General features: G+C 39.7%; 1 protein-coding gene across 5 annotated transcripts in view; it reads left to right on the forward strand.

The window, feature by feature from the left end:
• dipk2ab (divergent protein kinase domain 2Ab) overlaps positions 1–23,462 on the forward strand; it is a 208,680-nt gene that overhangs the window by 72,602 nt on the left and 112,616 nt on the right. For all 5 annotated transcript variants that reach the window (XM_073041532.1, XM_073041537.1, XM_073041533.1 and 2 more), the window contains one exon: positions 16,930–17,233. In XM_073041532.1, coding sequence (XP_072897633.1) covers positions 16,930–17,233 — 304 coding nt within the window. The remainder of the gene's footprint in view (positions 1–16,929; positions 17,234–23,462) is intronic.

Below are 23,462 nucleotides of genomic sequence, written 5' to 3' on the forward strand. Positions count from 1 at the left end.
ATCTACGGTAGATATTTTTAGACATGACCTTATTGTACTTCATTCCTGCAGTGAAATCAGAATCTTTTTTGGCTCCAGCTATGTTGTGTGTGCATTTTGTATGAGTGTTAACATGAAACAGGCATACCATATTGTGCTTATTGTAAATATCTTATTGTTTAAAATTCCAAGATATATGTACTTGGCAACAATTTGCAGTTACAGTTTTTTTTTGGGAAGGGATATTTTATGTACTATTTTTCATGCCATTAGGCTGGTTATACATCCATGCAATACATCTGAACAGTACTCAATTGACCAAACAATTTTCAAACTAAATGAACATCACATTTCTTTTTCATTCCTCCATAAGTTTAAAATTAAAGCATTTTACAAGGCTTTTCAAAGGGAGTCCTAATTAAAGTTTTAGAATAATTTTTTGCTTTAGATAACTGTAGTATATATTCCAGAGATTGGAAGAGGAGTTTTCATTTTAAAATCAACACTTTATTAGCTTGTTTTCAAAACAAAAATAGTAATTTTATTTGCAAATTATTGTAATATGAACACAAGTTCTGGGAGTAGATCGATTGTTCATTTTACCAGGAAGGAAAATAAGAGGGCTTATATTTTATTCATCTTTTTTGCTAATTTTTTCATTTCTGTCTGTAATACAATGTACCTCTTTTGGCGATGCATGAGCGTCTTATGGTACTTTAAAATTTTTAGGCATTTGTTTTGGCTATCAGATATTCTGATAAATTTTTAGATTTCTAAAATGTAGAAAATCTACACTCAGTGGCCACTTTATTAGGTATGGTAGTGGAACCAATTGTGGTCTTCTGTTGTAGCCCATCTAGTACAAGGTTCAACATGTATATTCAGAGATGCTGTTCTACACCCCACTGTTGTAATGTGTGGGTATGAGTTACAGTTGCCTTCCTGTCTGGCCATTCTCCTCTGACCTCTCTCATCCACAAGGCATTTTCACCCATAGAGCTGCCACTCACTATATGATTCTTGTTTTTTTTGCACCATTCTTTGCAAATTCTAAAGACAGTTGTGTTGAAAATCCTAGGAGATCATCAGTTTCTGTGATACTAAAAGCACCCCATCTGGCACCAGCAATCATTCCCTGACCAAGCAACGCACAAAATGCTGGCGCTCAGCAGGCCAGGCAGCAGTTATGGGGGGATAAAGTACAGTTGACATTTTGAGCCGAGACCCTTCGGTAGGACTTGAGAAAAAGAAGTAGCTAAAGTCACTTAGATCAGATTTCTTCCCCATTCTGATGTTTAGTCTGAACAACAACTGAACCTCTTGACTAGGTCTGTATGCTTTTGTGCATTGAGTTGCTTGACACATGATTGGCTGATTAGATGTTTCCATTACGGAGTAGTTGTTCAGATGCACCTAATAAACTGTCCACTGAGTGTATATTTGTATTAGTTCAAGCAGTTTGTTTTTCAACTAAAATAATGTGTTGAATTAAGAATGCCTTCAAATGTGAAACTCAGTATTTTTTCCCTGTATAGCTAGTTCAGAACTTAAGCTATAGTACTTCTCATGAATAAGTGGATGTTGAACATTGCATCAGCAAAGATCTGTTGTCAGATTATTCAACTTAGTTTATGAAATCCAAGCAACACAACACAAAGTTGGATGAATTCAGTAGACTAGGCAGCATCTGTGGAAAAGAATAAACAGTCGATGTTTTGGGCCAAGACCCTTCGTCAGGAACCAAAATTGAATTTCCTTAGTTGTTCTAATGTTAGCAAAATCTCACAATCTTTATACGTGGAAGAAGGCCATCCCGCCCATCAAGTTTGTAACTTCTCCATGCAAGAACAATCTAGCTAGTCCTATTCTCCTGAACTGTAATTTCCTAATTCCCTCTTCTATCAAGCTTAGTGATGCTTTCTAGACAACAACCACTCACTGTTTTTAAAATAAAAAGACATGCTCCTTGGGTTACTATTGGCTGTTTTGCAATCATTTTAAAGAAATTCTTTAGTCTCCAGTCCTTGACCCTTCTATCAGTGAGTGTTTCCTCTTTATCTGTCATGTCTATACTCATGATTTTAAATGGTTCCAGCCTTGTAGCTCATCTATATGCAGGAGAACAACCTATGCTTTTCCATTTCATCCACATAACTGAAGTTCATCATCCCTGAATTCTAATGCACCCTCAAACCTTTGTAACTTTCTGAAAATGTGTCTCTAACTGGGCATGGCAGCTATATACAAACCCTTATAAAATAATGGTTTGGTTGATTTATGGAGCAAGCTGCCACAGGAAGTGGTTGATGCAGGTACAATAACATTTGGAAGATATTTTGGCAGGCACATGGATAGGAAAGGTTTAGGGGGATTTGGACCAAATGCAGGTGAGTGGCACTAACATAGATGGGCATATTTGTTAGCATGGACAAGTTGGGCTGACAGACTATTATTCTATAACACAGAAACTCAATTTCTGCCACAGTGGACAGAACTTGCTATCAGTACTGTTATACAACAGATGCCACAACGTTTGTCATGCTCTACCCTAATGGTGGTGCTCATCAACATTAATGAGACAGCCCACAAAGAAGAGGTGGAAGACCTTGAGGCCTGGTGCCAGGCAGGTGACCTCTTCCTTGATGTCAACAAGACAAAGGAGATTGCTCTTGACTTCAGAAGAACTCTCAGCACTCACACCGCTTTCTACCTCGGTAGCACAGCAGTGGAAACTATAAGCTGTTTCAAACTCCTGGAAGTACACATCTCGCAAAACATTCTACACAATCAAGAAAGCTCACCAAGGACTCTGATTTCTGAGGAGGCTGAAGAGAGCTGGACTTTGCACATTAGTACTCAGAACCTTCTACAGATGTGCTCGAGAGAGCATCCTAATATGCTGCATCACTGCTTGGTACGGAAACCGCACTGCAGCAGTCTAGATGGTTTTATAATAGGTATCAAAACTGCCCAATTCATCACTGACACCAGCCTAACCACCATCAAGGGCATATACACAGAAAGGTGCCAGAGAAAGGCCAGCGATATGAAGGATCCCACCCCCCCCCACCCACACATAGATTGTTTGTCCCACTCCCATCAGGGAGGAGGCTATGAAGCATTCCTGCCTAGACCACCAGACTCAAAAAAAAGTTACTTTCTCTGAGCAGTAAGGCTGATCAACACCTCCACCCACTAATCCACCATATTTATTTTTTTTAATTAAGTGTTCTTTATCTTAGTGTGTTTTTTATATATGCTGCATTGGATCTGGAGTAACAGTTGTTTCGTTCTCCGTTACACTCGCGTACTGGAAATGACATTAAATAATCCTGAATCATACTGTCTGCCTCTGGTTAACAATCGTGGATTATTTTTCACCACTTTCTCAATCTGCCCCAGTCCTGTTCTTTGTAGACATCCAAATCAGAATCAGCAGCATATTTTGTGAAATTAGTTGTCTGTAGGCAGTAGTACAAAGTAATACATAATAGTAAAAAGTAAATATTAATTACGCTAAGTGTATATAATTCAGTAGTGCAAAAATAGAAATGAAAAAGTAGTGAGCTAGTGTTCATGGGTTCAATGTCCATTTAGAAATCGGATGGCAGAGGGAAGAAGCTGTTCCTGAATCCTTGAGTGTCTTCAAGCTTCTGTACATCCTTACAGATGGCAGAATGAGAAAAAGGCATGAAATTGGCATTGTACTTTTTTTTTAAGTGTCTTTTCAAGCTAAGCCTTTGTTCAGTCAATTGATTAAAATAAGTAATATTGCCTTCTGTTTATATTGTCTTTTAATTTTTCCATCTAAATGTTCACATTTATTAGCTTTGTCAACTATCACATTTTTGACCATTCCACCAGCCTATTTCTTTCTTTCTTGAAGTCCATTTCTAACAAACATTAGAGCTACATAATCTACAGCAGGCCAGGCAGCATCTATAGGAAGAAGCACTGTCGACGTTTTGGGCCAAGACCCTTTGTCAGGACTCGGGTCTCAGCCCGAAACCTCGACAGCACTTCTTCCTATAGATGCTGCCTGGCCTGCTGTGTTCCACCAGCATTTTGTGTGTGTTGTTTGAATTTCCAGCATCTGCAGATTTCCTCGTGTGAGCTACATAATCTCCATTGTTTCTGTACCGTGTTTAAATTTAACAGTTGTTACAGGATCTACTCAAAATCCTTTGTAAAATTATGTGATGGGTTTACTATGATAAATAAAGGTGGGTTATTTGACAAATCATATTATGCTGGCTTTAGCCATGATTGTTATTGATCCAAGGATTTAATGTAATTTTAAAAATGCTGGCTAGCAATAGATTGAAAATAGTGATAAAAGTTTTACAAGTTGAAGTATACAATCTGCAAATGTATTGTAAGAATTCAAAGGGATAGGTAGCAGCATGAAGTGATTTTGTAAAGGTAGCTTTAATAGAGACATTTAAGAATAAGCCTTCTCTTGGCACCCTCGAGAATGTGTTAATGTAATTTTTGTAACAGATTTCTCTCAAAGTTTTGTGATAGCTGAATGAGAAAATGTGAATAAATCTGGAATCTAAAAATTACAATTTTGATTGGGTAAGCTAAAGAAAAGATTTCCTCAGATTTTAAGCCATATACAATACATACTTTTACTCAGTGAACCTTGGAATATATTGACCTTGTACTTTTATCAGGCAAATCTATTGTTCAATCAAGTGATTAAAATGTTACTAAAAGAGTGATGTTTGTAAATTAGAGAGTTTAATCATTAATTCAGATATTAAGTGTTTTTTCCAAAACAGGTAAATGTTCAAGTTTATTGTCTTTCAACCATATACTTAGAGTGGCATGCAAAAGTTTGGGCACCCCTGGTCAAAATTTCTGTTACTGTGAATAGCTAAGTGAGTAAAAGTTGATTTCCAAAAGGCATGAAGTTAAAGATGACACATTTCTTTAATATTTTAAGCAAGATTACTTTTTTATTTCCATCTTTTACAGTTTCAAAATAACAAATAAGGAAAAGGGCCCAAAGCAAAAGTTTGGGCACCCTGCATGGTCGGTACTTAGTTACACCCCTTTTGGCAAGTATCACAGCTTGTAAACACTTTCTGTAGCCAGCTACGAGTCTGTCTATTGTTTGGGGGATTTTCTCCCATTCTTCCTTGCAAAAGGATTCTAATTCTGTGAGATTCTTGGGCAGTCTTATTTACATGCATTGCTCTTTTGAGGTCTATCCACAGATTTTTCGATGATGATTAGGTCGGGGGACTGTGAGGGCCATGGCAAAACCTTCAGCTTGCGCCTCTTGAGGTAGTCCATTGTGGATTTTGAGGTGTGTTTAGGATCATTATCCTTTTATAGAAGACATCCTCTTTTAATCTTTGGCTATTTTACAGACGCCGTGATATTTGCTTCCAGTATTTGCTGGTATTTAATTGAATTCATTCTTCCCTCTACCAGTGAAATGTTCCCCGTGCTACTGGCTGCAACATAAGCCCAAAGCATGATTGATCCACCCCCATGCTTAACAGTTGGAGAGGTGTTCTTTTCATGAAATTCTGCACCCTTTTTCTCCAAACATACCTTTGCTCATTGCAGTAAAAAAGTTCTATTTTAACTTCATCAGTCCACAGGACTTGTTTCCAAAATGCATCAGGCTTGTTTAGATGTTCTTCTGATGTTGAATTTTGTGGTGAGGCCGCAGGAAAAGTTTTCTTCTGATGACTCTCCACGAAGGTCATATTTGTGCAGGTGTCACTGAACAGTAGAACAGTACACCACTACTCCAGAGTCTGCTAAATCTTCCTGAAGGTCTTTTGCAGTCAAACGGGGCTTTTGATTTGCCTTTCTAGCAATCCTATGAGCAGTTCTCTCAGAAAGTTCTGTTAGTCTTCCAGACCTCAACTTGACCTCCACCATTCCTGTTAACTGCCATTTCTTAATTACATTACGAACTGAGGAAACGGCTACCTGAAAACGCTTTGCTATCTTCTTGTAGCCTCCTTCTTCTTTGTGGGCATCATATTAATTTTCAGAGTGCTAGGCAGCTGCTTAGAGGAGCCCATTGTTGGGACAAGGTTTGAGGAGTCAGGGTATTTATAAAGCTTTGAAATTTGCATCACCTGGCCTTTCCTAACGATGACTGTGCACAAGCCATAGCCCTAACAAGCTAATTAAGGTCTGAGACCTTGGTAAAAGTTATCTGAGAGCTCAAATCTCTTGGGGTGCCCAAACTTTTGCATGGTGCTCCTTCCCTTTTTTCCACTCTAAAATTGTACAAAACAAAAATAATACAGTAATTTTGCTTAAAATGTTGAAAAGAATGTTTCATCTTTAACCTTATGATTTTTGGAGATCAGTTCATCTCCTACTCACTTAACTATTCACAGTAACAGAAATTTTGACCGGGGTGCCCAAATTTTTGCATGCCACTGAATACTACCAAATAAGACAATGTTCTTCCAGACACAAAAGTAATGTTACCACAAACATTTAAATAAATAAAGGTACATATATGATACAAGTTAGAACAGTACAGTGCACTTGGCACTTCAAGAGTTTGAGACTTGTATGGTGGCAGGGAGTTCAGTAGTCTCACAGCCTGGGGGAAGATGTTGTTTCCTTTCCTAACAATCTTGATCTAATGCTGTGGTGTTTCTGCCTAATGGTAGGTGGTCAAAGAGACTGTAGGACAGTTGTGAGCGGGTCACTGACAATGCTAAGGGCCCTGCATATGCAGCACTCCTGATAAATAATTCTAATCCATGGAAGAGAGACCCCGATAATTTCCATAGAGGATCTGTGTATGTAGATAGATTATTCATTTCAAATGAAATTAGTGTCATAGTAGCATTACACGTGCACAAATGTTAATATTAGAAGAGAAGTAGAAAGAATAAAAAAAAACAAGTTACCACAAACAGTCTAATAGGAGGGGATCATCACTTCCCTGACTCATTATAGAGCCTAATGGCCGAGGGTAAGAATGACCACATATAGTGCTTTTTGGAGCAATGTGGTTGTCTTAGTCTCTTACTAAAAGTGGTCCTCTGTTCAGACAAGGTGGTATGTAGAAGGTGAGAAACATTGTCCAGAATTACAGGATTTTCTGTCGAGTCCTTTATTGTACCACAGCCTCCATTGTGTCCAGTTTGATTCCTATAACAGAGCCAGCCTTTCTATTCAGTTTATTGAGCCTGTTGGCAGCATCCGTGTTGATGCCACTGCCCCAGCACACCACTGCATAGAAGATTGCACTGGTGACAACAGACTGGTACAACATGTGAAGGAGAGGCCTGCATACTCGAAAGGACTTCAGTCTCCTTATGAAGTAGCGGCGACTCTGGCCCTGTGCAAACCTCTGTGTAGGCTTTGTTTTTGCTTCTTGTTCCCGTAACCTACAGATAGCTTAATAGGTAAAATGGATGTATGAAGGGTGTGCCTTGTTGCTAGGGACTGGGATATTGTGCCTTTGCAGCAGCATGGCTCAGAGAAAGGCAGAACTGTGGCAGCTCAATGTTTCAGGATACCAGTGATAGGAGAAGGTAGGAGTGGAGGGATTTTTCCTTGATAAGGGAATGCATAACAGCAGAAAGGATATTCTTGAGAAATCATCTAACAAGCTCATTTGGGTAGAACTTAGAAATAAAGGATGGTTATCTTGGTAAAGCTATGTTATAGACCCTCCAAGAAGTCAATGGGAACATGAGATTGCAAGTAGTTGCGGCAATAATATGGTAGTGCCTGTGGGAGATTCAATTTTCCCAGTATTGACTGGGCTAGCCAGGGTGCAAAGGCACTATGGATGGTAAAATATATGGTGCGTCCAAGACAATTTTCTCATGCAATACATATATAGAGGAACCTATATGTTGGAACCACAGCATATGGCTGAGATTTGTAATACCTATTTCTCTTTGAGATTTACAAAGGAGAATATCATAGACGGCATATAAATGAAAGTAATAAGTCTACATCCTTTGAATCCTGTAATATGAGGAAGGAGGTGTTACAAGCTTGAAGTACTTTCATATGGGCAAATCCTTAGGGCCAGGCCAAGTGCACCCCAGACCTTATTGGGAAGCCAGGGAAGAAATTGCGAAGGCCTTTATAGAGAGATTTGCTTTGCTGTTAGCTGCTGGTGCAATTGCAGAAGTCTGGAGGGTAGCCAATGTTGGTCCATTGATCACGAAGAGTAACAAAGACAGGTCAGGGAACTTCTGATTGGTGAGCATGACTTCTGTTGTAAGAAGATATTCCAGAGATAAAATGTACCATAACTTGGTTTGTGGGAGAGTGAGAAACATTGTTCAGAATTGCCAGGATTATCCTTGGGGCCCTCGGTTCTATCACAGTCTCCAGTGTGTCCAGTTTGAGTCTTATAACAGAGCCAGACTTTCTAATCATTTTATTGAGATGGTTGGCATCACTTGTGTTGATGTTATTTCCCCAGCACACCACCGCATGAAAGATTGTACAGGTGACAACAGACTGGAAGAACATGTGAAGGAGAGGCCTGCACACTACAAAGGACCTCAGTCACCTCAGGGAGTAGAGGTGACTCTGCACCCCCCTTGTACACAGTCTCTGTGTAGGTGCTCCACTCAAATCTGTCATCCAGGTGCACCCCCAGATACTTCTAGGTCCTCACCACATCCTCACCATCAGTAGTAACTGGGAACAATACAGGCTTGGTCATCCTGAAGTTCATCACAGTCTCCTTAGTATTACTATTAAGATCATAAGACAAGGGAGCAGAATTAGGCCATTCAGCCCATCGAGTCAGTTCCACCATTACATCATGTCTGACCCCAGATCCCATAAAACACCTACCTTCTTGCCATATCCTTTGATGCCCTGACTGATCAGGAAACTATCAGTTTCCGCCTTGAATATGCCCATAGACTTGGCCTCCACTGCAATCTGTGACAGAGCATTCCACAGATTTACTACTCTCTGGCTAAAAAGAGTTCCTCCTTACTTTTGTTCTAAAGGGCTGGTCCTCAATTTTGAGGCTGTGCCCTGTAGTTCTGGTTACCCCCACTATAGGAAACATCTCCACATCCACCCTATCTAGTCCTTTTAACATTTGGTAGGTTTCAACGAGATATCCCTGCATTCTTCTAAACTCCAGTGAGTACAGGCCCAAAGCTGTCAAACACTTTTCATATGTTAACCCCTTCATTCCCAGAATCATCCTCATGAGCCTGCTCTGGACTCTCTCCAATGACAACACATCCTTTCTGAGATATGGGGCAGATGATTCAGCTTGCACCATTTGACAAAGTCCTCCCCCATTGATTCAAATTTAGTCCAGAATTGCTACTTCACCCATGAGATGGCTTTCCAAAAATTGTATGTGGATCTTTTTTTGGTCACTGGACTTAAAATTTACTTAGCCTGCTGAGCGGTAGAGGCATGAATGAGTTTTATCAGTTGTGGCATCCACATGGTTAGATCAGATTAGGCCATTGGTGATGTTTAGACCCACAAAATAGAAGCTCTCAATTTCAGCAGTTTTGATGCACGTGCATAGGGTTGGACTTTGTCTGGACTGTCTCCAGGAGAATTTATCGTTTCTTGAGTTAAGAGATTAAAATGTGTTTAGTACTCTAGATCCTGTATATCATCAATATTCTGAATAAAGTAATTTCTAGTGATAATTTTGATGAATTACATTAATTATGATAGGTAATTTTGTGAATTTTTTTAATGCTGTCAGTGGAGAGTCTCAGAATAAAACAAAATGCCTTCTGGGGGAGGCACAATTGATTTCATGTTGTACTGCTGCCTTATTACTCCTCTATGGAGATATTTTGTACCTTTGAATATTTAGTGAATCATATGCATGTGTTTCATATGTAGTTCTTAACTGTACTATTAATTTTCTGTTTAACCTCCAGCTAGAAGTTTTGCATATTAAGTTTATTGTGTCAGTCATGTTAAAGATTAAGTTTCTTCCTTGCTCATAATTTCAAATATTAAAGAAGCTTGACTGAACCAATTAAAACTTGACTGAATTGTAAAGTCAAATATAGATTAAAAAAGGGGAATTAACAAAACTGAAAATTCATTGAATTCGTATCATGGATTCATATGAAGTGGGAAGCAAGCCCTCAGCTCAGCAAGTTTATGCCAACAAGCAGTCACCCACTTAGCTAATCCGATGTAAATCTTGTAATTTTTATTCTCTTCAATCCTTCCTAGATTTATCTACTTGCCTGCATAGGGTCAATTTACAGGACCAGTTAATCACTAGCGTGCATGTTTTTGCAATGTGAGAGAAAACTGGACATCGGTGGAGTCACAGGGAGACTGTGCACACTTGTCACTGTTGGAACAGGTGGTCAGGATTAAACAATAGAATTTGATGCCATTTTTTCCATGATAGTGTAAGTTGGTAATGAGCCATAGAGCTGATATCTGGAGACATTTTAAACAGTCGGTTATTTGGACATTAAGTTAGTTGGATTGCTTCAGAACTTGAAAATATAAACTGAATTGTTCAGAACACTAAAAGAACTTGCAGAGTATGTACATGGTGGGAGATCCAGAGCTCAGAGGTAGCGGAATCTAGGTCTCTTTGTAGGTCAAGGTTAGTTTGCAGACACAGTGAGTAATCAGAAAAGTTAACATTGTTTATTGCTAAGGGAGCCGAACATAACAATGGACAGATTGCACTTAAGTTATATGGTCTCTACAGTACCATACATGGAATAGTGTATTCAGTATTGATTTCATTTAAGAAAGTATGCAAAGAAATTTGTAACTATGGGCCACTTCTGAACTAAATACCTGGAATAGGCAGGTTGGCACTTAAGGAAGGTTGGATGGGCAAGGTTTGTATTTGCTGAAATTAGGAAAGTTTGATTGAAATGAGCAAGGTCAATTTGGATGTGGAGAAGATTATTTTTTTATTAGGATATGGAAGGCCCGTTCAGTCCATTGAATCTAAGCCAATTTTGAGAGAAATCCCATTTATTTCCCTGTAATCTCCTCTCTTCCATGTCCATTTTTCCTATCACCACTGAATTTAAAGTTGCCATCATGTCTTTGGGAGCTGTGTGGAGGGAAAACACACATGGAGAATGTTTAAATGCTATGCGGCTCCTGAGGTCAAGATTGAACATGGGTCCCTGAAGCTGTGTTACAGTTTTCTGTTGAGCCACCCTATCGCCTATTGAGGTTGAATCTAGAATGAGGAATGTGTTGATGTTGAAGGTCCCTTTGTTTCTCAGTACCACAGATTATCCACCTATTCATTATTTATTCCTGTTTGGTGTTCTGCTTCAACCATTGCGTTCCATTTATCTAATTCGTATTTAGATCATATACCTCATTCTGAATCAATCGCAATCGGCCAATTTTTTGTATCATCTGAAAATTACTTCATCTTTCCCTCATTTAATTCTAAATGATTCAGCATCCTTAAACTACATCCAAGCTTGAAAAGCAAAGGAGATAGAGTGGAGTTATAAACAAGAGAAAATCTGCAGATGCTGGAAATCTGAGCAACACACACAAAATGCTGGAGGAACGCAGCAGACCAGGCAGCATCTATAGGGAAAAACAAGTACAGTCGACGTTTTGGGCCACAGCTCTTCAGCAGGACTGGAGGAAAAAAAACTGAGAAGTAGATTTGAAAGGTGGGGGGGTGTTGGGGAGAGAAAAATGCCAGGCAATAGGTGAAACCTGGAGGGGGAGGGATGAAGCAAAGAGCTAGGAAGTTGGTTGGTGAAAGAGACAGAAGGCCATGGAAGAGAGAGAGAAAGGTGGGGAGAGGAGCACCAGAGGGAGGCGATGGGCTGGCAAGGAGATAACATGAGAGAGGGACAAGAGGATGGAAGATGAAGGGGGGTGGGGGCCAAGGCATTACTGGAAGTTTGAGAAATCGATGTTCATGCCATCAGATTGGAGGCTACTGAAATGGAATATAAGGTGTTGTTCTTCCAATCTAAGTGTGGCCTTATCCTGACAGTGGAGGAGGCCATGGATGGACATATCGGAATGGGAAGTGGAATTAAGATGGGTGGCCACTGGGAGATCCCGTTTGTTCTGGTAGATGGAGTGTAGATGCTCAGCGAAATGGTCTCCCAATCTCTGTTGGGTCTCACTGATATACAAGAGGCCACATTGGCAGCACTGAACAAAGTATATGACCCCAACAGACTCACAGTTGAAGTGTCGCTTCACCTGGAAGGACTGTTTGGTGTCCTGAATGGTAGTGAAGTGTAGGGTCAGGTGTAGCACTTATTCCGCTTGCAAGGATAAGTGCCAGGAGGCAGATCAATGGGGAAGGATGAATGGACAAGGGAGTCAAGTAGGGAGCAAACCTCGTGGAAGGCAGAAGGTTGGGCGGGGGGATAGGAAAAGATCTATTTGGTGGTGGGAGGTTGTGGAAATTACGGAGAATTATGTGTTGGACACGGGCTGGTGGGGTGGTAGATGAGATGAGAGGAACCCTCTCCCTGGTAGTGTAGCGGGAAGTGGGGTAAGAGCAAACGTGCATGCCCGAAACGTTTTTTCCATAGAAGCTCGTTGGCCTATTGAATTACTCCAGCATTTTGAGAATGGAGTTACATGATGCTTTGTCGGATCATGCTAATTGTTATACTATGGAAATTCTTGTGCATTTCTGTTCTGCATCAAACGTCTATATTAACTGTTCATTTCTGTTATAGAATGTTGTATGTTATCTATGGAACGTCACAATAAGGTAGACTTGCGGTTGGCTTGGAATTTAAAGTGTTCATTCAGGGCAATAATTTTATCCTGAGCTTTTATTTAGGCATGCATCTGAAAAGGAAATTGGGAAACTAAAATAAGGTAGAAATGCTATATCACTGCATGAGGTGGTTTGGGGTATTTTTCAAGCAAAGAATCTCTTTTTTCCAGTATTACTGCAAATAGTTTGGAGAGTAATATTCAAGGTTGGTAATAAGGTATTAATCACCAAGCTTTTTCTCTGTCTCTCCCTCTGCGACTACATGCTCGACTTCCTTATCAGGAAACTACAGCCAGTGTGGATCAGGAATAACATCTCCTCACTGACAATCAGCCCAGGCACATAGTAATGATGCATGCTTAGTCCACTTCTTTATTCTCTGTGCACACATGACTAAGCATACCTCAAATACTATACTCACAGATGACATGACTGTTCTGGATAAAATCTGACATGGTAACAAGGAACTGTTTAGGAGCGATATAGACCAGTAGGTTGAATGGTATCATAACAACAACCTTGCAGAGAATATCACAAAGACCAAAAAATTGATGTGGACTTCAAGGGGAAATTGAGAGAACATGCACCAGTCCTCATTGAGGGGTTTGTGGTGGAACGAGTGAGCAGCTTTAAATTCCTGAAGTTCTATCCTGGGCTCAATGTTATTGATGCTTTTATGAAGCAGGCATGCCAGCTGTAAAACAGTCCTCATAAAAAGATTCACCTCCCCTTGGAAGTTTTCATGTTTTATTATTTTACAATATTGAATCACAGTGGATTTAATTCAGCTTTTTTTGATGCTGATCAAAAGAAAAGGACTCTTTCATGTCAAAGTGAAAATAGATCTCTACAAAGTGACATAAGTTACAAATATAAAACACAAAATAATTGGTTGCATAAATATTTCCCCCATCACTGGTGCAGCCAATTGGTTTTAGAAGTCATATAATTAGTTAAATGGAGATCACCTGTCTGCAGTGAAGGTGTTTCAATTGATTGTAGTAAAAATACACCTATGCCTGGAAGGTCCAACTGCTGGTGAGTCAGTATCCTGGCAAAAACTACACCATGAAGACAAAAGAACATTCCAAGCAACTCCATGGTTATTGAAAAGCACAAGTTAGGAGATGGTTACAAGAAATTTCCAAGACACTGAATATCCCTTGGCGTACAGTTAAGTCAATCATTAAGAAATGGAAAGATAATATAGCTTTAAATCTGCCTAGAGCAGCCTGTCCTAAAAAACAAAGTGACCGTGTAAGAAGGGAACTCGTGAAGGGAGGCCACCAGAGACCTGTGACAACTCTGGAGGAGTTGCAAGCTTCAGTGGCTGAGATGGGAGAGACTGCACATACAACACTGTTTAACCAGCTTCACCAGCTGCAGCTTTATGGAAGAGTGGCAAAGAGAAAACCACTGTTAGGAAAAAAATTGAAATCTCGACTAGAGTTTGCCAGAAGATATGTGGGAGACTGAAGTCAGCTGGAAGAAGGTTCTGTGGTTTGACAGAGGATGAGGGGTGACCTGATAGAGGTGTACAAGATAATGAGAGGCATTGATCGTGTGGATAGTCAGAGGCTTTTCCCCGGGGCTGAAATGGCTAGCATGAGAGGGCATAGTTTTAAGGTGCTTGGACGTAGGTACAGAGGAGATTCCAGGATAAGTTTTATATGCAGAGTGGTGAGTGCGTGGAATGGACTGCCAGCAGCGATGTTTCTAAACCAAAATTGAGCTTTTTGGCCATCAGACTTAATGCTTTGTTTGGTGTAAGCCAAACACTGCACATCATCAAAAACACACCATCCCTACTATGAAACATGGTGGTGGCTGCATCATCTTGTGGAGATGATTCACTGCAACAGGCTCTGGAAGGTTTGTGAAGGTAGGGGGTAAAATGAATGCAACAAAATACAGGGAAATCCTGGAGGAAAACCTGGTGCAGTCTGCAAGAGATCTATGACTTGGGAGAAGATTTGTTTTCCTGCAAGACAATGACACTGAGCATAAAGCCAAAGCTACACAGGAATGGCTTAAAAACAACAAAGTTAATGTCCTGAAGTGGCCATGTCACAGTCCAGACCTCAAACCAATTGAGAATTTGTGGCTGAACTTGAAAAGGGCTGTCCACTCATGATTGCCATGCAATCTGACTGAGCTTGAGCAGTTTTGTAAAGAATGGGGAAAAATTGCAGTGTCCAGATGTACAAAGTTAATAGAGACCTATCCACACAGACTCAAGGCGGTAATTGCTGCCAAAGGTGGTGACTAAACAAATACTGACTTGAACGGAGTGAATAATGCAATCAATTATTTTGTTTAATAATTCTAATAAATATAGACCAATTTGTAGAAATTTGTTTTCACTTTGACAGAAGAGTCTTTTCTGTTGATCAGTGCCAAAAGAGCCAAACCAAATCCACCATGATTCAATGCTGTATAATAATAAAACATGAAAATTTCCAAGGGAGGGGAGGAGGTGAATGCTTTTCTTTTTTTTAGGAATTTGAGGAGCTTTGTTATGTACCATGGAGAGCATTCTAACTCATTGCATCTCTGTCTGGTATGGAGAGGCCAATGTATAGCTGAAGAGTGTTGTAAACTCAGCCAGCTCCAACATGGGCACTATTCTTCCCATCATCAAGGATATCTTCAGTAGGCGATGCCTGAAGAAGATGGCATCCATCACGAAGGATCCTCGCCATCCAGGATATGCCCTCTTCTCATTACCATTAGGGAGGAGGTATAGGAGCCTGAAGATGCACGCTCAACAGCTTAGGAACAGCTTCTTCATGCCTGCCATCAGATTTCTGAATGGTTCAGAAATATTACCTTTTTGCTTTCTATTTGCACTGCTCATTTATGTTTATATTTCTTATTATAAATTACAGTAATTTTTTTATGTATTGCATTTCTCTGCTGCTGTAAAACACCAAGTTTCAAGACATGTTAATGATAAAAAAAAACCTGATTCTGATTCTTTTTCTGAACTCATGTAACCATGTTATTTATGTGGCAAGTTTGGTTGAGGTTTTGGTCAATGTGACCCACCTAGAATTTTGTTGGTGAGGCATTCCATTAATATGACATGGAATGTCCAGTACACTTCTGACTTAACAATCGTGTCTGAATACTATCCAGGTCTTGCTGCAGCAGGCATGGATTACTTTGCTGAGGAGTTGCAAATGCAATTGAATGATCAGCCTCACTTCTAACCATGTGATGGAAAGGAGATTACTGATGAAATTGTTTCAGTTGAGCGTGGGACATTGCCTTGGGGTCTTCTGTGTTAAATGTATTGAAGTTGGGATGAGTGATTTCCAGCTACAATCATCTATTTTTTTGTACTAAATTATACTCTAGTCAATGGAATATCTTCCCTTGTCTTCTTCATACCAAGGTTAGTCATTTTTACCTCCCCTCTGGAGTACAGCTGTTTGGTACATTTTTGGAGCCAAATTGTCTGAACTAATCCCAAACTAGGCATCTTTAGTGATTAGGTTTTGGTGAGTAGCTGTCGTTTGCTAATACTGTTGACAATGCCTTTTATCAAACTGCTGATGATTGAGAGTAGCCTGAAGTACAGAAATTAAATCACCATTTTGAATGTTCATAATATAGTGATTGCTTCCTTTAAGACCTTGAATAAGTATTAAACGATTGATTCTACCAGCTGGGAAGTTGATAATAAAAGAGGACTGATTTAAGTTTATTAATGTTAGAAATGATCTCCATTTGTGTAGTGCCTTTCATATCCTCTTCAGGGCATCCTGAAACATTCACAGCCGAGGAGGTGCAGTAAATTTTGTATTATTGCAAATACAGGAGCCAAATTGTGGAAAAAAAAACTTGTGTGAACAGCATAATGATGTTACAATCTGTTTTAGTAACTTTGAACAAGGATTATTGCTGGCCAGAACATTAAAGATAACTGAAAGAACTCCCCTACCCCAAATTATGTATTTGACCATTCTCCTTCTGAAGTGAATTGAGAAATATTTGGAAAGGAAAATGTAAATAAAAAGAACAGAAGTAATAAGCTTAGCATTTTGGCTGAGAACCAGTTGTAGCTGAAACAACGTGTGGATTTTGTTTTCCCACATAAAACACATCTACTCTGAGACCCTGAGTATGTGACCCCTGCAGTGTAAAATATTCAAAGCTATATGACTTGTCTGTTTTATGAATTACTAAATTTCATTGTGTAGATGATCCTTGAACATTTTTTTCACCTTTTTTCTACATAGAGTTTTCCATCAGATGAAGGATGGCCTTTTGCAAAATACCTTGGAGCCTGTGGGAGAATGGTGGCTGTAAATTATGTAGGCAATGAACTTTGGAGTTTCTACCATGCACCTTGGGAAAAACGAGTAGACTTGGCCTGGCAGTTGCTGGAAATTGCTGAGCAACTCACAAATAATGATTTTGAATTTGCGCTCTACCTCCTGGATGTCAGCTTTGATAACTTTGCTGTTGGATCTCGGGATGGAAAGGTCATCATCATTGATGCTGAAAACATAATTGTGGCAGACAAAAGGTTAATCAAGCAAAGTAAGTATTTTGTTCTTGTCTCTGTTCTTTGGTAGCATCTCTTGATTTCTAGTAAAGATAACTCACTAACAAGATTTTTATCATTAGGTGCAAGTGTTTAATGTTGAATTAAAAAGAAAGACCCATGTCCCCAGGTATATTAGGAGCATTTTGACTTGCATTCAATTTTTCCAGTGTTAGAGTCACCACTGGTAAAAGGTTTATGTGGGTTTCATTTGCTTTTTAATGCAATGTTTTTTTCCCCCATAGTTCATGCAGTTGAGTTCCAGATCTAGAGAGGGTTTAAACTAATTTTGACAGGGGATGGGAAATGCAGTGTTATGGCTGAGGATGGGGCATTTGGTATAAAAGAGGAAGCAATGTGTAGTGAGACTGAGAGGAAGGACATTGCAAATGATAGGGCAAAATTGGAGTCAGTGGGATGTGATGAAGTGTAACATGAGGCAAAATTGAAAAGGGTGACAAATACAGGAGTTGAAGGTGTTAAATTTAAATGCATACGGTAGCTGATCTTGTAGTGCAGTTTGAGATTGGTGGGTATGATGTGGTCATCACTTAGTCATGACTGAAAGAAGCTCATAATTGGGAGCTTAACATGCAAGGATATGCAGGCAGGCAGAGCGGGTGGGGCGGCTCTGTTGGTAAAAATGAAATCAAATCCTTAGGTGACATAGGATCATAAAATGTCGAATCCTTGCGGATATTATTACGAAACTGCAAGGGTAAAAAGACCCTAATGGGATTTATATATTGAATTGTAGCTAGGATATGTGATATAAATTACAACAGGAGATGGGAAAGGCATGTTAAAAGAGCAATGTTAGGATAGTCGTGGAAGATTTCAGTATGCAGATAGATTGGGTGGGTTGTTGCTGGATTGCAAGAAACGGAATTCATAGAATGCCTACGCAATGGCTTTTAAGAGCAGCTTGTGGTTGAGCCCATTATGGAGTAATTATGTGTAATGAAACAGATTTGATTTGGAAGCTTAAGGTGAAGGAACCCTTAGGAGGCAGTGACCATAAAAAATGAATTCACTTTCGTTTGAGAGGGAGAAGCTAACATCAGATGTGTCAGTATGACAGTGGAGTAAAGAGATCTGCAGAGGCATAAGAGTGGAGCTTCCCAAAGTTGATTGGAAGGTGACACTAGCAGGGATGATGGCAGAACTGCAATAGATAGTATTTCTGGGAACAATTCAGAAGGCAGAGTAGATACATACCAAAGAGGAAGTATTCTAAAGGGAAAATGAGACAACTATGGCTGACAAGAGAAGTTTATAGACAACATAAAAGTGAAAGCAAAAATTAGCAGGAAGCTGGAGGGCTGGGAAGCTTTTAAAAACCAGCTGAAGGAAACTAAAAAAACAATAAGGAGAGAAGATGAATATGAAGGTAAAGTAGCCAGTAATATAAAAAAGTCTTTTCAGATATAAAGAGTAAAAGAGAATGGATATCGTACCACTGGAAAATGATGCTTGAGAGGTAGTAATGGGGGATAAAGAAATGGCAGACAAACTGAGTACTGTCTGACTTCTATTCTGCATATAGGGTCTAGGGGATGTGGGGAAAAAACTAGCAGTATGCCACAAATTTGAGCGGGTCAGGGAGTAGCATTGAGTGTAGTTGCTATTACTAAGGAAGACATGCTTGGAAGCTGGAAGGTCTAATGGTGGATAAGTCACCTGGACCAGATGGACTCCACCCCAGGATTCTGAAAAAGAAAGCTCAAGAGAATGTGGTGGCATTAGTAATGATCTTTCATGAATCAGTTGAATCAGCTGTTTGTCAGGTTGGAGGCTGGTGACTAGTGGTGTGCCTCAGGGATCTGTACTGGGTCCAATGTTGTTTGTCATATACATTAATGATCTTGATGATGGGGTGGTAAATTGGATTAGTAAGTGCGCAAATGAAACTAAGGTAGGTGGCGTTGTGGATAATGAAGTAGGTTTTCAAACTTTGTAGAGAGATTTAGGCCAGTTTAGAAGAGTGGGCTGAAAGATGGCAGATGGAGTTTAATGCTGATAAATGTGAGGTGCTACATTTTGGTAGGAACAATCCAAATAGGACATACATGGTAAATGGTAGGGCATTAAAGAATGCGGTAGGACAGAGTGATGTAGGAATAATGGTGCATAGTTCCCTGAAGGTGGAATCTCATGTGGATAGGGTGGTGAAGAAAGCTTTTGGTATGTTGGTCTTTATAAATCAGAGCATTGAGTATAGGATTTGGGATGTAATGTTAAAATTGTACAAGGCATTGGTAAGGCCAAATTTGGAGTATTGTGTACAGTTCTGGTCACCGAATTATAGGAAAGATGTCAACAAAATTTACTAGAATGTTACCTGGGTTTCAGCACCTAAGTTACAGGGAGAGATTGAACAAGTTAGGTCTTTATTCTTTGGAGCATGGAAGGTTGAGGGGGGACTTGATAGAGGTATTTAAAATTATGAGGGGGATAGATAGAGTTGACATTGATAGGCTTTTTCCATTGAGAGTAGGGGAGATTCAAACAAGAGGACATGAGTTGAGAGTTAGGCGGCAAAAGTTTAAGGGTAACACGAGGAGGAACTTCTTTACTCAGAGAGTGGTAGCTGTGTGGAACGAGCTTCCAGTAGAAGTGGTAGAAGCAGGTTCGGTATTGTCAATTAAAGTAAAATTGGATAGGTATATGGACAGGAAAGGAACGGAGGGTTATGGGCTGAGTGCGGGTCAGTGGGACTAGGTGAGAGTAAGTGTTCGGCACGAACTAGAAGGGCTGAGATAGCCTGTTTCCGTGCTGTAATTGTTACATGGTTATATGGTTAAGAATCACTCGATTCTGGAATGGTTCCAGAAGACTGAAAGATTGAAAATGGCAGAAAAAAGGAAATTATAGACCAGTTATCCTGACTTCAGTGGTTGTGAAAATGTTGGAGACCATTATTAACAATGAGATTTCAGGTTACCTGTAGGCACACAATAAAATAGGCCAAAGTAAACATGGTTTTCTTAAGGGAAATTTGCCCGAAAAATCTGTTGGAATTATTTGAGGAACTAACAGGCAGGAGAGATAAAGGAGAGTCAGTGGATGTTGTTTACTTGGATTTTCAGAAGGGCTTTGACAAGGTGCCACACATGAGGTTGCTAAACAAGATAAATGCCCATGGTATTACAGGAAAGATATGATATGGATAGAAGATTATCTGACTGGCAGGAGCCAAAAGTGGGAATAAAGAAGACCTTTTGTGGTTGCCTGCCGGTGACTAGTGGTGTTATGCAGGGGCAGTGTTGGGACCACTTATTAACATATTATATGTCAATGGTTTGGATGATGGAACTGATTGCTTTGTGGCCAGGTTTGCAGGTGATATGAAAATAGGTGGAGGGGCAGACAATATAGAGAAAGTGGAAAGTCTGCAGAAGGACAGGTATGGAGAAAGGTTAAAGAGGTGGCAGATGGGATATAGTGTAGGGAAGTATACGGTCATGTACTTTGATAGAAGGAATAAAAGTGTAGACTGTTTTCTAAAGGGAGAGAGAATTCAGAAATCTGAGGTGCAAAGAGACTTGTGAGTCCTCATGCAAGTTTCCCTAAAGGTTAACTTGCAGGTTGAGCAACTTGAGGTTGTCCACCAGGCAAGGAAGGCAAATACAATGTTAGCATTTTTCTTTAGAGTACTCAAATATAGAAGCAAGGATATAATGTTGCGGCTTTATAAGGCATTAGTCAGACCATACTTGGAGTATTGTGAGCAGTTTTGGGCCTCTTATCTGAGAAACAATGTGTTGGTATTGTAGAGGGTCTAGGGGATGTTCACAAAAGTGATTCTGGGAATGAAAGAATTGATGTATTAGGAGCATTTAATGGTTTTGGCCCTGTGCTCGATGGAGTTAGAAGAATGAGGGGGGATCCCATCGAATCCAACTGAATATTGAACGGCCTAAATAGGGTGAATGTGGAAAGGATATTTCCCAGTCTGGGGGATTTTGGCACCAGACGGCACAGCCTCAGAAGAGAAATGTGTCCCTTTGGAACAGAGATGAAGATTTCTTTAGCCAGAACATGGAGAATATGTGGAATTCATTGCCACAAACCGCTGTAGAGGCTGTGGGTATATATAAAGTGATGATTGGTATTTTTTGATTAGTAAAATTGTCAAATGTTCTGTGGAAAAGGCAGGAGAATGAAGTTGAGAGGAATAAGAAATCTGCCATCATAAAATGTTGGAGCAAACTCAATGGACCCAATGGCCTAATTCTGTACTTGCGTCTTCAGGTATTAACACGTGCCCTGACTAAGTAATGTGAAATGGGATAAATTACTGTTGAGAATTACCTTGAGTAATATAACCCAAACATCTACACACCAACTCAACATGCACAAAATAATGCTATGAAGTAAAAAAACAGATCCTGTATTCCTGGCTTGTTTCATATACTGTTTTCCATTGCAAAATTCCCATATATCTTAACAGTAGATATTGGTGAAATGTGTCATTAGAAACTGATGAAGATTGATTGTATTTATTTTTGAGGTATCTCTGTTAATTGATAAGGTGGATGTGCTGTTACAGTGGGTTTGGCACAATGGTCTGGAGCATAATGGAATTGATTTGCCCTTCTCCCATATTGAGCTACTGACTCCCTATTTCAGTCCTTGCAAAAACTAATTAGGTGTCACATCACTTAATGAATAAAAACCAATCACCTGAATATCTCTTGCATCCCAGGGTCTGTTTGGTAACCCTTCACTGCACACTTCCCATAATGATTTTGCTATTGAAACTGCACACTACTTAATGTAGTGTTAGTGTGGCCCTTCACAAATACATTCTTCTTTCTGTATTTCATCCCTTGTGCTATGAAGGCAAGCATTCAGATTGCCACCTTAACTATCTGCTGTGCCTGCATGCTTGCTTTAATTGACTAGTGCATAAAGGCATCCAGTCTCACTACGTCTACCCCTTTCTTAATCCCTCTGTTCAGATACCCTTCCTGTTTTTTGCCTTCAAATGATAATCTCACATTTACCTAGTGTACTGTACCCACCATGCTTTTGCCCGCTCGCTAATCAGTATTTATATTATTACCTCTCTATATCCTCTTCCTCGGCTTATATTTCCTCCCACCTTTGTTGTCTGCAAACTTGAAGCTAGTGCATTTCATCCTCTCATGTAAATCCATAATATGTGTCATGACTAACTGGCTAAATATGGAACTTGTGATACCCTACTAATCATTGGCTACCAATGGGAAAAAAAACCTGTTGATTGCTTGAATTTCCAGCATCTGCAGATTTCCTTGTGTTTGCTGTTGATTGCTTTCGTGTTTTTAGTGTGCTAATCAGCTCTCTACCCATGACAGCTATCAGATTCCCAAATGCTGTTTTAATTTTGTCCACTAAGCTTGCAGTGTGAGATCTTTTAAAATACCCTTCTTGAAGTACGCTGTACCCACTGGTTTGTTCATCTTCTCTGCCAGTTACATGCTCAGAAAAATTCTAGTAAATTTGTTACGCATGATCCTTCCTTCATAAGTGCCTGCTGCTTTTGTCCAATCCTGTCACTGTATCCCAAATGCTCTACCATTGCATCTTTATATGGATTCCAGTTCCTCTGCCCTCCCACTCCCCTCTACTGCTACTGATGCCTGGCTATCTGGTTTGTAATTCTGTTTACTCTCTTCCTTTTTTAAAAAAAATGGTTCTTTAAAAATGCTTGTACTGTAGTATAACATAGCTGAATATTTTAGAATTGCACTTCACTTTTGGGTCTACTTCATTGTAGTTTCAAGTCTTCCTTCAGTGCCTTGCTTTTTATCAATTGCAGATGAGTTATGTGGTTTTACCAGAGGTTTAAATATTTATTGCAATAGTGAATAGTGCAAGAATTTCTCAGCTTCAGCCAAAACCTTTTAAATGTATGATGAGAGTCATACATGTAATACAGTTTGACCACCTCGAATCTGGCAGTCAGTAATCGGGTTCCACAGCTGATTTGGACATAATTTTCACCAGTCTAGTTTCAAGTTCCCGATGTCAGTGTGCCAACCCGCCAGCCTATTGCCACTCTTTTGGTGACATCATTAGCAGTAGCAGCTGCTGGCACAGACTTTAAAAGAAGCTAGTCATTCATCTGTGATTCTGCATTTATTTTATAACCTGTGCTTATCTAACCCCAGTCATGTCTTCATTGAATAAAGGAAGTGTTTCTTGTGGTGTAAAGCTCAAACACAGTATGATATCTAT

This window comes from Hemitrygon akajei, chromosome 3, assembly GCF_048418815.1.
Source record: "Hemitrygon akajei chromosome 3, sHemAka1.3, whole genome shotgun sequence".
Classification (NCBI taxonomy): domain Eukaryota; kingdom Metazoa; phylum Chordata; class Chondrichthyes; order Myliobatiformes; family Dasyatidae; genus Hemitrygon; species Hemitrygon akajei.